Below are 15,348 nucleotides of genomic sequence, written 5' to 3' on the forward strand. Positions count from 1 at the left end.
ATATTTATTTGTAAGTTGTCTCCCCCATTAGACAGTAAGCTTCTTGAAGGCAGGAACTGTCTTTGGCATCTAGCATAATGCCTGGTTTAATAAATTTATTAACTGACCAACCAAACCTCTAATTGTCTAGTTCAGAGATGGGCAAAGTTTTTTTCTGCCAAGGGCCATTTGGATATTTATATCATCATTTGAGGGTCATACAAAATTATCAGCTTAAAAATGTCTGTTTATATTGCTCCTGGATTTATTTAATTTCGAATCCTGCCTGCAGTTGCCTTGGTAGTACAAGAGCAAGTGATTTTCTGGGCTTTATTTGACCTGAGGGTCTTATATGACCTTCCTGGCCCTAATTCCTCCTCTGTTAAATGAAAGGGTGGACTTAAAAGTCTCAGAGGTCCCTTCCCCCTTTTACTCTTACGGCATTTCCTTTCTCATAGGCTTTTTGGGAGAAAAGTACTCTTTTCTTTCCCTCATCATCCTGGCCATCCATCAGGGAATGGCCAAACAGCTTGTGGTTCACGAAGTTAACAGTGATGTCATGGAATATTACTGAGTTGAAAGAAATGACAGATTTGAAGAATGGGGAGTTGTAGAGGGTAAAACAAAATCAAGTCAGCAAAACAAGGAGAATAATACACAGTGACTTCAAAAAATATAAATAGAAAGGACATAAAAATAGAGATTGAACATCGTGTAGAGACAAAACCAAACTTATCCCCAAAGCCGACAAGCCAGACAACTGACAAATAAAGATTAAGCACTATGTTTCAGGTTCTGTGATAAGTGATGGAAACACCAAGAAAAGAAATTCAGTTCCTGCCTTCCAGGAGCTCCCATTTAACATGCTGATAACTAGGGCAGTTGAGTAGCCTCACAGATAGAGGGCTGGACTTGGAGTCAGGTAGCCCTGAGTTCAAATCTTGTTTCAGATACCAGTCACTTCATCCTGTTTGTCTTAGCTTCCTCATCTGTCAAATGAGATGAAGAAGGAAATGTCTCGAACAGAAATTATCTGGTCAGGTCTGTACTTTAGGACTATCAATACTTGGCAGGACTGGAGGGAGACCAGTTAGGAAGTTGAAGGCAAAATATAATTATAGATAAATAATCTCATTCTTGTACATGGATCCCTGCACTTCTGATGGATTTCCTGGTAAAGGACAACTCATGTTTTATAGTTTGGGGCTAACAAAGTGCTTTCTCCTCACTTTTAAGTGATGCTATTCTTTGTACTCCCATTTCACAGATGAGGAAAGTGAGGTTCACAAAGGCTAAAAGATTTGACCAGAGTCACATAGCTAAGAGTCAAACTCAAATTTAAATCAACAGAAATTTCTTTAGTGCATATTATGGTCAAGACAGTGGGCTAGGTGCTGTGGATTGCTTTGCTGAGTTGTTTCAGTCTTTGGGGTTTTTCTTGGTGGAGATGCTAGAGGGGTTTGTTATGTCCCTCTCCAGCTCATTTTACAGATGAGGAAACTGAGGCAAGCAAGGTGGAGTGACTTGCTCAGGGTCTCTCGGCTAGTATGTTTCTGAGGGCATATTAGACTCTGGCAATCTTCCCGATTTCAGGACTGCACTCCGCACTACGGTGCCACCTAGGGCTTGTGCTGGAGATGCAAACAGGCCAGTGCAAGTCCAGGTCCAATACAGAGCCCCAGGGGAGGCAGGAAAGCTTCTCAGAGGGTCCATGCTGGCCCTTAAGTCGTCAGGTGGTGCTGTGGCTTGTGCTCAACCCTGCGTCAAGAATCCTGTCTCAGACAATTTCTAGTTGCAAGTTCCTGAGCAAATCACTTCAACTTTTTCATTAACGATAGTGTTCCTCTCAAAGAGTGAAATAAGTATCACATGAGATAGCGGGTGGGTGACACTTTGTAAACTCTCCTCCTCCTCCTCCTCCAGGTTCAGATGCAAAGCAAGGATGCCCTTAGTTGCTACTCCCCGGAAAACCTTAAAGCGCTCCCTAAAGTAGTGGTGAGAGCAATAGTTGTAGTAGCGGCAGCAGTATCAGGGGAGTGGGAGCGCAGTGGCAGGAAGCAGCAGCAATAGGAATAGTAACAGCAAGGGTAGGGGCAGTAGTGGAGTAATCGTAGTGGGAGGGGGAGCAGGAGGAGGAGGAGTGGTGGTGGTACTAGCAGTTGTGGTAGTAGGAACAGCAGTAGCAGCAGCAGTAGTAGTAGCGGTAGCAATAATAATAGTAGTGATGGAGTAGCAGTAGTAGTAACAGTAGTGGTAGCAGTAACAGTAGCACTAATAGTAGCAGCAGGGGCAGAAGTAATCCTAGCAGGAATAGTGATAGCAGCTGCAGTCATAATAGTAGTGGTAGTAGGCGCAGTAGTAATAGTAGTAATACTAGTAGTAGTAGCAGTAGTAGTGACGGACTAGAGGAAGTAATAGTTATAGCAGTGATTGTTGGAGTGCTAGTGGTGGTAGTAGTAGTAGTAGTAGTGTAGCAGCAGCAGCAGCAGCGGCAGCGGGCAGTGCCAGGCCGCGGGAAGGACCTGTCCCGGGCAGCGCGGGGCCAAGGCGCAGGGCCCGCGGGACGCCCCGCCCCGCCTCGCCCGAGCAGTGACGTCACCGGCCGCCCCGCCCCCGCCGCGCCCCGCGGGCCTCCCGTCCAACTCCGCTCTCCGCGGAGCTCCCGGCGGAGGAGGAGGAACCCGGGAAACAAAGGCGCTGAGAGCGACGGCCGCCTCGGCCAGTCAGCGCCGAGTCCGGCCCTCCGCGCCGCGGGGCCCCACCTGCCACTGGCAGCCCCTCCGCGAGGGGGCGGGCCCGAGGCGCGAAGCCCCGCCTCGGCCGGGCTGGGGAGGGGGAGGGGAGGGCGGCCCGCCAGTCAGACCTGCGGGCGGTGGGCGGCGGGCGCGCGCCGGCCGGACCCGGACCGAGCTCGGGCGCCCCCGGGAGCGCGCGCGCGCCCCCTGCGGTCGCGCGCGTGCCCGTTCGGCCGCGGTCCCACGAAGCTCGGGGAGCAGGAGGGGGCGAGGCTTCGGGGCCTCCCGAGGGCGCCTAAACGCCGGGCTCGGGGCGCCGCCCACCGCGGAGGGGGCCCGCCCCCGCCGCCCGGGGCCCCGCGGGGTGGCTCGGCCGGCCCGGGCCCCCCGAGCCCGGGGTGCGGAGGCTCGAGGCCGCGCGGCTCCGCGCAGGCGCCATGAGGCCCCCCGGCTCCGCGCAGGCGCCCTGGTGGCCCTGAGGCCTGCGCGGCCCGTGGGCTGAACCGGGCCGGGCCGGGGGGGGGGGGGCGGCGTCCGGAGCCGGGCCGGGGCCTTGGCCATGGCCGGGGCCATCGCGTCCCGCATGAGCTTCAGCTCCCTCAAGAGGAAGCAGCCGAAGACGTTCACCGTGCGCATCGTCACCATGGACGCGGAGATGGAGTTCAACTGCGAGGTAGCGCGGCCCGGGCGGGGCGCGGCGGAGGGAGCGCGGCGGAGGGAGCGCGGGGGGCGCGGCGGCGGCGGGAGAGGGAGCCCCGCCCGCGGGGGCGGGGCCTGGGCGCTGGCCACGTGGCCCCGAGCGGGCGGGGCGCTGGGGAGGGGGGCGCGGGCCCAGGGAGCCCCCGGCCCGCCCCTCGGGGCGCCTCCTGGGGCGGCTCCCAGCGCCCTTCTCTGGGAAACGGGGGCCCCGGGGGGCGCCCAGGGGTGGGGGGCGGAGCCTGTGCTTGCATGCCCCAGGCAGGACGGGAGCCCGGCCGCCCCCTCCTACACCTCCCTCTTAGCAAGCACACCTACGGGCATGGAGGCGTGCACCTGAGGATGTGCTGACGGACACACACAGACACATGTGTCCGGGTGACCAGAAGTACAGGGGCGTCTCTGAGGATGTGCGGATGGACACACACAGACATATGTGTCCGGGTGACCAGAAGTACAGGGGCGTCTCTGAGGATGTGCGGATGGACACACACAGACACATGTGTCCGGGTGACCAGAAGTACAGGGGCGTCTCTGAGGATGTGCGGATGGACACACACAGACACATGTGTCCAGCTGACCAGAAGTAGAGCGGTGTCTCTGAGTATGTGCAGATAGACACACAACCACACGTATGTCCAGGTGACCAGAAGTAGAGCTGTGTCTCTGGGGATGTGCGGATGGACACACACAGACATATGTGTCCAGCTGACCAGAAGTAGAGAGGTGTCTCTGAGGATGTGCGGATGGACACACACAGACACATGTGTCCAGCTGACCAGAAGTAGAGCGGTGTCTCTGAGTATGTGCAGATAGACACACAACCACACGTATGTCCAGGTGACCAGAAGTAGAGCTGTGTCTCTGGGGATGTGCGGATGGACACACACAGACATATGTGTCCAGCTGACCAGAAGTAGAGAGGTGTCTCTGAGGATGTGCGGATGGACACACACAGACACATGTGTCCAGGTGACCAGAAGTAGAGAGGTGTCTCTGAGGATGTGCAGATGGACACACACAGACACATGTGTCCAGGTGACCAGAAGTAGAGAGGTGTCTCTGAGGATGTGCAGATGGACACACACAGACACATGTGTCCAGGTGACCAGAAGTAGAGGTGTCGCCGAGGATGTGTAGATGAACACACACAGACACATGTGTCCAGGTGACCATAAGTAGAGAGGTGTCTCTGAGGATGTGTGGATAGACACACAACCACACGTGTGTCCAGGTGACCAGAAGTAGACAGGTGTCTCTGAGGATGTGCGAATGAACACACAACTATACATGTGTCCAGGTGACCAGAAGTAGACAGGTGTCTCTGAGGATATGTGTATATTTACACACAAATAAGCACATGTATACAGGTGTGTATCTATGATCAGAAGTAGAGATGTGTATGCATATATTGACACACAAGTCTATGTGTCTATAGGTATGTATACACAATATGTCTCTATAAATATCCATCAGTATGTATAGATAAACAGATGTATATGGAAGTATCTCCACATGTCATCATCATCATGTTGTTTCTGCCCTGTTTCATTCTTTGTGATCCCATTTGAAGTTTTCTTGGCAGAGTTTGTCATTTCCTTCCCCTGATCATTTTTACAGAGGAGGAAGCTGAGGCCAACAGGGTGAAGTGACTTGCCCAGGGTCACCAGGCTCAATAATAGTCTGAGGCCAGATTTGCACTCAGGGAGATGAGTCTTCTAGACTCCATCCTGAGTGCTCTCTCTAGGGTGCCACCCAGCTGCCCATATATAAGTATATAAGTGTGTGTCTGTTTACATGTATGTCTACATGCAGGTATATGTATATACATTGGTACACACATTGAAATGTGCGTCCAGCTGTTTATGTGCTTTGACTGTGCCCGTGAATGCACTTCAGTATAGATGTGTCTGACAGACCACACAGTGCAATGGAAAGAGCACCAGATTTGGGTCACTTCTGTTGCCTTGCTCTCCAGGATCACTAAACAGGCCTTGACTTCCTGGCACTCGAATTCAGTCCATGAGAGAGGCACAGAGGAAATTCAGGGTATTTAGGGACTTGGCAAGAGCCACTGGGACATCCAGACTGACCTGCACATACAAAGCATTCATACTAGCATCCCTGGCAAGTGATCAGGCCACCTCTGATTGAAGACACCAAGGAAGGGCACACTCTGGGGGAAAGAGAGTCCAGGTTTGGGCTTCAGAGGACCTGACTCTGCTGCCTGTTATTTGGGTGACCTTTCTTGACCTCTCTTCCTCCTCAGTAAAGATAGAACAGGGCAGCTGAGAGGGCCAGGCTGGTAGATTCTGCTCTGGGCCCTACTAGTTGGATGGTGCATTGAATAGAGCATCAGTCATGGAATCAGGAGGTCCTGAGTTCAGATCTGATCTCAGACATTTACTAGCTGTGAGACCTTAGGCAGGCCACTTCACCCCGATTGCCTCCCACCCAGGGCCATCTCCAGTGGTCCTGATTCATGTCTGGCCACTAGACTCCAATGGCTTTGGAAGAGAAAGTGAGGCTGGTGACTGAGTACAACACTCCCTCACTCAAATATAATTCACATACTCGTCATGGCATCATCTCCCTGACGTCATAGTCTTCTTCAAGAATGAAGGACAAACATCATCATCATCATCTTGATGGAGTGAAGCATCCAGAAAGGCAGGGGGAGGAGGAAGAAGGGTTTCACTAGTTCAGTCAGGATGGCTTTGGGAAGAAATAATGTACTAATGATACTCTTGGAGAGCTTTTAGGTCAGTGAGGTGCTTTGCAGCCTAACATCTTCATGTGTTTTTTGGCCAGGGGACGGCAGAGTCAAACATGACTGGAGTCCAGGTGACATGTGGACCCTATTGTCTCCTGAGACTGGAATCTGCAGCTAGAAGTCAACTCCTCCAGCCCCCTCACTTATAGTAAGGGCAGTGGCTTGTCTGGAGTCACACAGCCAGTTAAGTGCCAGAAATGGGATCGGAACCCAGATCTTCTGATTCCCAGACTCAGGCCTCATACTACAGTGCCCGATTATATATAAGGAAATTCAGGCAAATGGGGTGAATGACTTCTCCTAACTGTCTGAGGCTGGATTTGAATCTAGTTGTTCTTGTCTCCGGACCCAGCACTCTCTTTCATTCTCTCCTCTCTCTCTCTCTCTCTCTCTCTCTCTCTCTCTCTCTCTCTCTCTCTCTCTCTCTCTCTCTCTCTCTCTCCCTCCCTCCCTCCCTCCCTCCCTCCCTTTTTTCACTCTCATGCTCTCCACTGTGTGTCCCTCCTCTTTCCCCCCACCTGCTGCCCCCCCCCCCCACTGGTGCTCATAGTAGCTGCCTCACAGGGTTATGGAGAGAATTAAGTAAGATCAGTGCTCTAGAAATGTTAGCAGGCACTGTTGTTAGCCGTCTGTAGTGATATTTTTGTAGTGGGTGAAAGGGAATCGTATGACTCTAAGACGGTAATGGGAAATGGACTCTCTGTGGGTCTGATGGCTGGAGAAAGAAGGGGCAGGGTTTATGTGTGATCTTCAGGGTCATTGTGATCATGGGAAGCTGCAGTCCTTCCACATGTGAACTTTGAATTTGGAGACTAATTACTGTGTCCTGGAAGAAGGTGGCAGTCAAGTCAGCGTGCACCTATTGAGTGCCTGCTCTGTACTGCCAAGCACTGACTACCCTCCCAGGAGGGAGGGGCTCCCAGTCTAATGGGGAGACAACATACAGACTACTGTGACCAATAAGCTGTAGACAGGATAATCCAGGGAAGGAGATCTAGAAAGTCTTCTGAGGTGGAAGAGATTTGAACTGGGACTTGAAGGATGCCCAGGAGATCAAGAGCCAAGGTGGGGAGGGAGAGCATTCCAGGGGGACTGAACTGGAGCGGGGAGAGGGGGAGCTGTGAGGTAGAAGACAGGAGGGGCAGGAAGGACCAGGCTGTGGAGAGCTCACAGTGCCAGAGAGCAGTTTGTATTGGGCTTGGAGGTGATGGGGAGCCAGACATGTTGAGATCTGTCCCAATAGAGGATGGCCTGGAGGGGGGGAGAGATTGGAGGCGGGCTGACTCCCAGGGGCCACTGTGGCAGCAGTGTCTCAGGAGAAAATGCTCACTGGTAGTTGTAGGTAGAACATTCATATCTTGGAAATGGGATGCTGTACAGAGAGAAAATGCTGTTGCTCCTCATTTGTCAGAAATTATGTAAGTGGAGTATTTGGAGGAAAAAAATTAAACACCTTGAAGGCAGTGTCTGGGTCTTTGTCTCTCCCACAGTTGCCTAACATGGCGCTTTCCATAAAGCTGTCACTAAATGTATGTTTGTTAATGGATGATAAGCAAGAAAGCCTGATTTTACAAATGTGATGAGGAGGGTATAAAGTAAAGTTGGATTGAAAAGAGGGGGTTTTCAAATTAAACTTTTGTTTTCCTTCTATTAAAGTCCTGCACATGGTGAAGACCCCAGCCTTCTGACCTGCTTGGCTTCCTTAAAGTCCCAACTAGTCTCTTTCATTGAAAGCCTTCCCAGCCCCTCTTAGTTATCTGGTGCCCTCTGGTCATTATTTCCTGTTTGTCCTCTGCAGAGCTTGCTCTGCATAGATTTGTTTACATGTTGTCTCCCCCTAGACTGTAAGCCCCCTGAGGGCAGGACCATCTTTTGCTTTTTTGTATCTCAGTGCTTTGTATAGTGTCTGGTGCATAGTTTAATGAATGTTTATTGATTGATTGGAGCTAACTGTGGGTTCTCCAGGCCATTCTAGGGAAGTCCAGGCTAGGTTAGGCATGCATGAGCCTGGTGATGGATTGGCTGCATGCCTATCTGTCTCGGGAGGCCCAGCCTCGCTAAGACAGACCCAACAGATTTGGCCACAGAGCACTAATTTTTTTTCCCTCTGGTTACTGGAAGACCATTTACTTAGTAGTGGAGGGATTGCAGTCTCCTTCACTGAAGGTGTTGTTCCCTTCAGTCCTTCATCATTGTTCTTTCCTTCAGGTACAGAAACCTGAGTGGAAAGAAAAATATATATATATATATATATATATATATTTATATTTATATATATAAATATATATATATATATATTAGGTTTTTGCAAGGCAAATGGGGTTAAGTGGCTTGCCTAGGTAATTATTAAGTGTCTGAGGTCAGATTTGAACTCAGGTACTCCTGACTCCAGGGTCGCTGCTCTATCCACTGTGCCACCTAGCTGTCCCTGGAAAGAAATATCAATTATAGAAAGATATTAGGAAGGTTCAAGGAAGACTGGCAATCATGTGCAGACCAGTTTTTTTTTCAAAATGGCTTAGCAAAATAACCAACAGATTTGGAGACTTGCAGCAGAAGAGACACAGTGAAGCTGGTGAGGGCCCACAAAACTGTTATGTGTGAGGAAACTTGATAATTGTCTTCAGATATTAAATGATGGTCTTGGGAAGCCTTCAGAAGGCAAAGTAAAAGTTAGTGAGAGGTACATAGAGGAAACCCATTATGACTCAGTTCCAGTTCAAGAGTCTTTAGAAAGGCAGGGATGGATGGTTTTGAGAGAGGATTTCCTTGTCTGTGACAGGGGATCTGCTTATGCTGAAGGGGAAATATTAAGGGGAATATTTATTATTTGTGCTCTCTTTTAAGTGAGAAAATCACCAGTCTCTCTGAATTGGGGGGGGGAAGAAAAGACATAACTTTTAATTCACAGATACTGCAAAAGTTCACAGGTTAATTCACAGAATTCTTTAGCAAGAGAAAGTGAATTTTTAAGAAGATAGTAAGTTTAATCAAAGAAAGAACAGCCAGAAACTGGCCTGGTGAGGACATCAAAAATAATTAAGAAAGGGAAAAGGAACCAGCCAGGAGACAGGTAGCTGGGCTGGGATCACCTGGGTCCAGCTTGAGAAGAGGATGGGTAGAACCCTTAGAGTGAGCCTAGTCCACTTCCTGTGAGGGAGGGAGGAGTGAGGGGAGGGGTTAGGGTGGCTCCAAGGAGGCCAAGGAGTGGTTTAATACATGGCTTAATGTTGGGTTTCTGCCTATGTCTGCAGGGGCTGGAGATTATAGATTAACCTTAAATTCTTAAATTCAGATGAATAATTGATAGTACCTTAACTGAAAGTATCAGCATGACTGAGAGTTAGAGAGTCTTTGTAGCCTTAAGGAATTTATGATAGCTAAGTAGGAGAACCTGGTGAGATAACTTGGAAACACTAGTTTAGATAGAATTTCATAGCAGACTAATATAAAGTCAGGATAGAAATAGGGAAGGTTTAACAGTTTTAAAAGGTTAGTTTTTTTTTTAACAGAGCAGCTATTTGCTAGATACATGCCTTGCTTAGAGAGGTTTACTGGTATTACAATATTTGTCTCAAAACAGAAAAAGGGAAAAAAAATCATAATATTCCTCTCTACCCAAAGTTCCCCTGCTTCACAGTTGCAAGCATGGCCTTGTAGCTGCCTTCCCCTCTTTTCTTAACTTTACTATCTTTCTTAAGGAGCTCACTTTCTTTACTTTGCTGCTTTCTTAAGAAACTGAATTTCTGTGGGAAACCTATCCCGTTTTGCCATCCAAATCTCTGTACTATATTAATACCTTAAACATTTGCAGAAACGTGCAAAATAAAAATTGTAAAGTCTTATTATACTCCTAGGTCAGAGAACTTTAAATTCATTCCACATTTTGAGGACCTTGTGGTCTTTTACATGCCCCACGTTGACCTCCAACCAGTATTACTTAAAGGGATTGTTATGGAGGACTTTCTTGGCTCAGGTCTAAGTTGGATTGAATGACCTCCAAGGGCTCTTACAATTTTTTCATTCTATGATCAGAATGTTCTTTAAACCATTTGTTTTTAGAGTAGTAGATTTCATTGAGTCCAAGATTTTTTTTTTTTTTTTTTTAGGTTTTTGCAAGGCAAATGGGGTTAAGTGGCTTGCCCAAGGCCACAGGGCTAGGTAATTATTAAGTGTCTGAGACTGGATTTTAACCCAGGTCCTCCTGACTCCAGGTCCGGTGCTTTATCCACTGCGCCACCTAGCCGCCCCAAGTCCAAAATTCTTTAACTTGTAATCTGTAGCTAGATTTTAAGGGGCCCATGAACTTGACCAGGAGAATTACATCTTTATTTCAATATAATGGATTTCCTTTGTAATTCTTTGTATATTGTATTTGATGCATTTGAAAACAGGATTCTGAGAAGAATCTGTTGAAGAGATCCAAAACTCTAAAAAGATTAAGAACCCATGAATTAGACTGACAGTGAATTTCTGTGCTTTGACAAGTCATTTCATCTGAAGATTTCCAGTGAAAATATTTATTTGCAAAGCCCTATTGAAATTCCTTTGAATGCAGTTGGATGATATGGGATAGTAGAGGGTGCTCTGAACTCAGGAAACTCTGCTTGTTCTGCATTACAAGAGCAAGGATAATTCAGTGACATCATTGGCATGTGGGCTTTGGATAGAAGGAATTGTTACTTGGGGAATTCTCAATTAGATGAGGTTAAGTTTTGGTCGCTTTCTAAGAAGGATTAAATTTCACAGTTTAGGTAGTATATGATTCAGATGAATTTATGCTAACAAGTTCATATTTTCAGTGAAGAGAATAAGGAACAGCCCTTTCGCTTTCTCACTCTCCTGTTCTTCATTTAACCACTTCACACATTAGCTTGCTGCTTTGGAAAAATTCTACATTTGAAAGAGTTGTTATTTTGCTATTAGTCATTTTGAGAAATGAGGTGCTGCCCATGATTTTGCTAGTAAATAGGAATAACCCTTCTTCAGAGTTTTTCTGTAATAATCAATAAAGAAAAAGAGCCCACTTTTGAGAATTCTCCAAATTGAGATGGAAGAGATTCCCAAGCTATTTGTTCTGTTGCAAACAAAAACCTATTTTGGAACTTTGGATTGGCATTTCATTCCAAAGCAGATGTAATCAAACCTTTAGCTACAAATCATACCAGCACATAGGACTTTTGTGAATGGGCAGAATCATTCATGACTTCTGGAATACTGAGTGTTAATAAGTAACTGAAATTTAAGGAGTGTTGTGAACTTTAAGTGCCAGGTTCAAGGAGCCATGGTGAGTAAGGGCAAAACCAGGATTTGATCATGTTTTCCATGAGGTGTTTAAGTGCAAAATTCAAAAAAACACTCTTGTAGAACTCTTGTCAACTACCTTCCCAGAGGACAATGATTTTTATATCCAGCCCCATGGATACACATCCTCTTAGGTGGTTTGGCTGCTTTTGGCTAGGCTTTAGGTTTTGTTGGAGAAGGAAGAAACAGAATAGACCTGAGGAAAGGAAGATGCAGATGGTAGAAAAGTAGAGGTGAGCAAGGACTTGTCTTCATACTCCCTGCCTAGGACTTCAGAAATTATCACCCCCGTAAAAAGCTGTCATTCACTTTGCATTGATTCAACCCTTACTAGTGGTGCTAAAACTGGAGTCTGCAGAGAAAGGCACAAATAGCCTCTGCCTTTCTTATTGGATGGAAATAATGCCATGTATGTGAGATAAAGTCTAAGGAAGTAGAAGGTGATCTCTGAGGAGGCGCCCCTGATGGACGAGGGGCTTGAACCTCAGGAGCTTCTCAAAATTGCTTTGATCCTGGGCTTAGAGACTTAGGTGGGAGGGCAACCCCAAAGTCATCAGGTCCAGTCTCTCATTTGACAGGTGAGGAGCATGGGGCATGATTTCCCAGGATTTGATCCCTGGTCTTCCTTTCCCAAATGGACAATAAATAGCTCTCTAGTTTCTGCATCATACATGGCATGAAAAAGGCCCAGGGGTTCAAGCTAATCAGACATTGGTGTAAAGATGTGCTAGTTCTGGGCACAGAGGGGATCTCTTCCAACACTATTGTGGAATCCTTCCCCTTGCCTTGATCAAAGACCAGTAGATCCTCTAGACACAGCTCTGGTTATATATCTATTACAAATAGCTCATAATCCTAAATACTTAGTCCAGAATGATTAAAATGGCTACATTAATTAACTTTTCTGCAGAAAAGGACCAATTTCCCTAGTGGAAAAAAGCAGTGAATTGTGACAATGTCCAGGCTTATTATTCAGTTTGAAAAGTTTGCTTCTCCCCTTCATGCCAGCCCTTGCTCAGGGTTACAATCTAATCAATACTCTCCCCCGATACCACTCTCTAATAATATATCTTCCTCACCCTGATCATTATACTATTGAGCACAGGGGTGTGCATAGTCATCTATATGAACTTCATTGAGCAGGCACCCTTGGTCAACTCAGGACCAGATGGAGCATGCCTGGGCTAATCTCAGGTCTGATCGGGTTGGGGTCAATTCTTTTCTCTTACACTCATGCAGCAGCACTAGGCACCAACAACCATGGGCAGACACCAGTCTTTGGAATGGTGTGTGTGTGTGTGTGTGTGTGTGTGTGTGTGTGTATGTATACACACATATATGTTTATTTAATCTAAAATTTCCTCTTATATTTTTTGGAAACCAAACCCTCTACATTCCTCACAATACCAGTATATCTTTCTTGTTCTTGACTTTCCCTCATGCTTGGTGTTGGTCCTGGCCTGTATATCCGTGTGTGCATTGTGTACATATGTTGGAGGGAGGATTGGGTGGGCTACATTTGTTATGGAAGGCATCAGTTGCTGGCCCTATCTAGGGGCTGGATGGCTCCCTTTTCTTCTTTCTCTAGCTCCTCTTCTGTTCTCTGTAATGCCTCTCAGGCCATTTGGTGAGGCCATCCCATAGGTTTGCCAGGCTCAAGCACCAGCTACTTTTGATATTGATTGGCTTATTTGGTTCTTCTGTGATGCTCTTGTATGTCCTCATAGTGAGTCCCAATTAACACAGAAACAAGCAGGAAAGGGTAAGTCCTGATAGAACATTTATTAAGTGGGTGAAGATGAGTCACGTACAATAAGAGTCTGGAGCCAGCTTGTGAAGGATTCTAAATGCCAAACATGGCAGTTGTTATTTAATTCTAGAGGAAGTAAGGAGCTGGTAGGTTTGGGGAATGATGTGGTTAGACTTGGACTATAGAAAAATCACTTTAGCATCACGTGGAGAGGGGCGACACTGGAGGCAGAGAGCCCAAGTAGAAGGTGACTGCCATAGTCCGAGTGGCCAGAGCTTGAGTGATGACCGAGGGAACTGAGAGAATCTCTATGGAATTTTAGATTTTGTTTCTGGAAATATCTATTGATAACATTCTATTTGACAGTTTTGGTGAGAGTCCCACTCAACTAAGAGGCTTTTGTGACTGGCAACCAGCCCCTCCAGGCTCCATTGGTTATATATCACATTTGCTTCAGTAAGGGGATTATTCCCTTTGACAACACAGATTGCAACCCTTCTGTCTTAATAGATAACAACTTGAGAATTGCTTGAGCTGAAATATTAATCACTCTGAGGCCTGAAGTATACACTTTAGGATTTAAAGAGCATTTAAAATTTTAAAAGCATTTATTTTCATTGATATTTTTGGTTATTCTCTCACATTCATTTGTGAATATATTTTTCTCTCCTTACCTTTTCTCTCTTGTAACAGATTTTTAAAAAGAAAGAAAAAGGTAGCATTTCAGCAAAACAAAGCATAATTTTTTTTATTTGAAAAAAAATTTTTGTTGTTTTTTGCAAGGCGATGGGGTTACGTGACTTGCCCAAGGTCACACAACTAGGCAGTTATTGAATTCAGGTCCTCCTGACTCCAGGACTAGTGTTCTATCCACTGTACCATCTAGCTACCCTCCAAACCAAGCATGATTATTATGAATTCTATCTGATGGTATCCTTAGTATTCCATACTTTTATTCTCTTTCCTTTGCAAACAAGATTAATTTAAATTAATTAATTAATTTAAAGATGAGAAAATTCTATACTACCTCCTCTTCTTTTTTTCCTTTCCCTTCCTTCCCTTCCATGTCTATTTTAATTCAGGGAAAAGAATGAGGAATGCACCGCCAATTCCTGTGCAAAGCCTAAAGAAAGACAAAGACCAATCCCTTGCTCCCTAAGAGTTGAGAGAGACTATGTGAAAATGATGCTAGACAACCAAGCTCACCATTTATGCACACATACCCACATAGATGAAATGGGGTGATCAGCAGAGGGAAGGTGCCAGTATGAAGAGAGACTGGAAATGCTCCTTGGAGAAGATGGAATTTTAGCCGAGCCTTGCAGGTAGCCAGGAGGCAAATGATGGAGGGCCTGGGGGAGAGCCAGTGGATGTGACAGACATAGGAGTTGGAGGGTCCTAGAGGAGAGGCCAGTGTTGCTGGACGACAAAGAGGTAGAGGGCAGTGGGTCTAGGTCTCTGTCAAATCAAAGGAAGGAAATAAGATTCCAAGGTGAGCACAGCCAAGTGATGAGGAGCCTAGAGCCTCCTGTTAGTCAAAGGAATTGGAACTGCAGCTCAAGGAGCCTAGGTAAGAGCTGTTTGTCCTTCCCTCTTTTCTCAGCAGTCTGGATAGGAAGTAGTACAGTCTGGGGCTGGGTGGGAAAGGTGCTGTAACTGGCACTATCAACTTGTCTCAATCAGTAAACATTTACAGAACTCCTCCTATGTGCCAGACACTTGGCTAAGCCCTGGGACTTCAGAAAGAGCCCTAATAGTCATGAATTAAACAGATTATTGAGTTCCTGCCCTTCATAGATGGAGACATAGTGCATTGAGCTAGGCCCCTCCCCATCACCCCAAAGGGAGAGAAAGACCAATTAGACATTGCCTAGTTTGCTGAGTTACTTATAGTCTCCTAGGGGTGGGAAGAGGTAAATATAGATTCTGTATATAATATAACATAATATATAAATGAGACTTTTGAATACCTTCCACAATCTGGCAAATAAGGAATTTGAACATTGCTAGGCAATGAGGAGCCCCTTCAAATTTTTGAACAAATGATGGAATCAGATCTGTGTATTAGAAACATTAGTTTGACAGAAGTAGATATGTAGATTGGTCAGAGT

The 15,348-nt window shown here is 46.6% G+C and overlaps 1 protein-coding gene across 5 annotated transcripts in view; it reads left to right on the forward strand.

Moving 5' to 3' along the window:
- Positions 1 to 3,175: 3,175 nt before the first annotated feature.
- NF2 (NF2, moesin-ezrin-radixin like (MERLIN) tumor suppressor) overlaps positions 3,176 to 15,348 on the forward strand; it is a 119,792-nt gene continuing 107,619 nt past the window's right edge. For 3 of the 5 annotated variants that reach the window (XR_012472327.1, XM_074206281.1, XM_074206279.1), the window contains exon 1: positions 3,180 to 3,387. Coding sequence is in view for 4 of the 5 variants with exons in the window: in XM_074206281.1 (XP_074062382.1) it covers positions 3,274 to 3,387 (114 nt within the window). In the remaining variant the exon portion in view is untranslated. Of the gene's footprint in view, positions 3,388 to 15,348 lie in introns of all 5 variants that reach the window. The other 2 variants (XM_074206282.1, XM_074206280.1) reach the window with 2 other exon arrangements.

This window comes from Macrotis lagotis, chromosome X (genome assembly GCF_037893015.1).
Source record: "Macrotis lagotis isolate mMagLag1 chromosome X, bilby.v1.9.chrom.fasta, whole genome shotgun sequence".
NCBI lineage: Eukaryota > Metazoa > Chordata > Mammalia > Peramelemorphia > Peramelidae > Macrotis > Macrotis lagotis.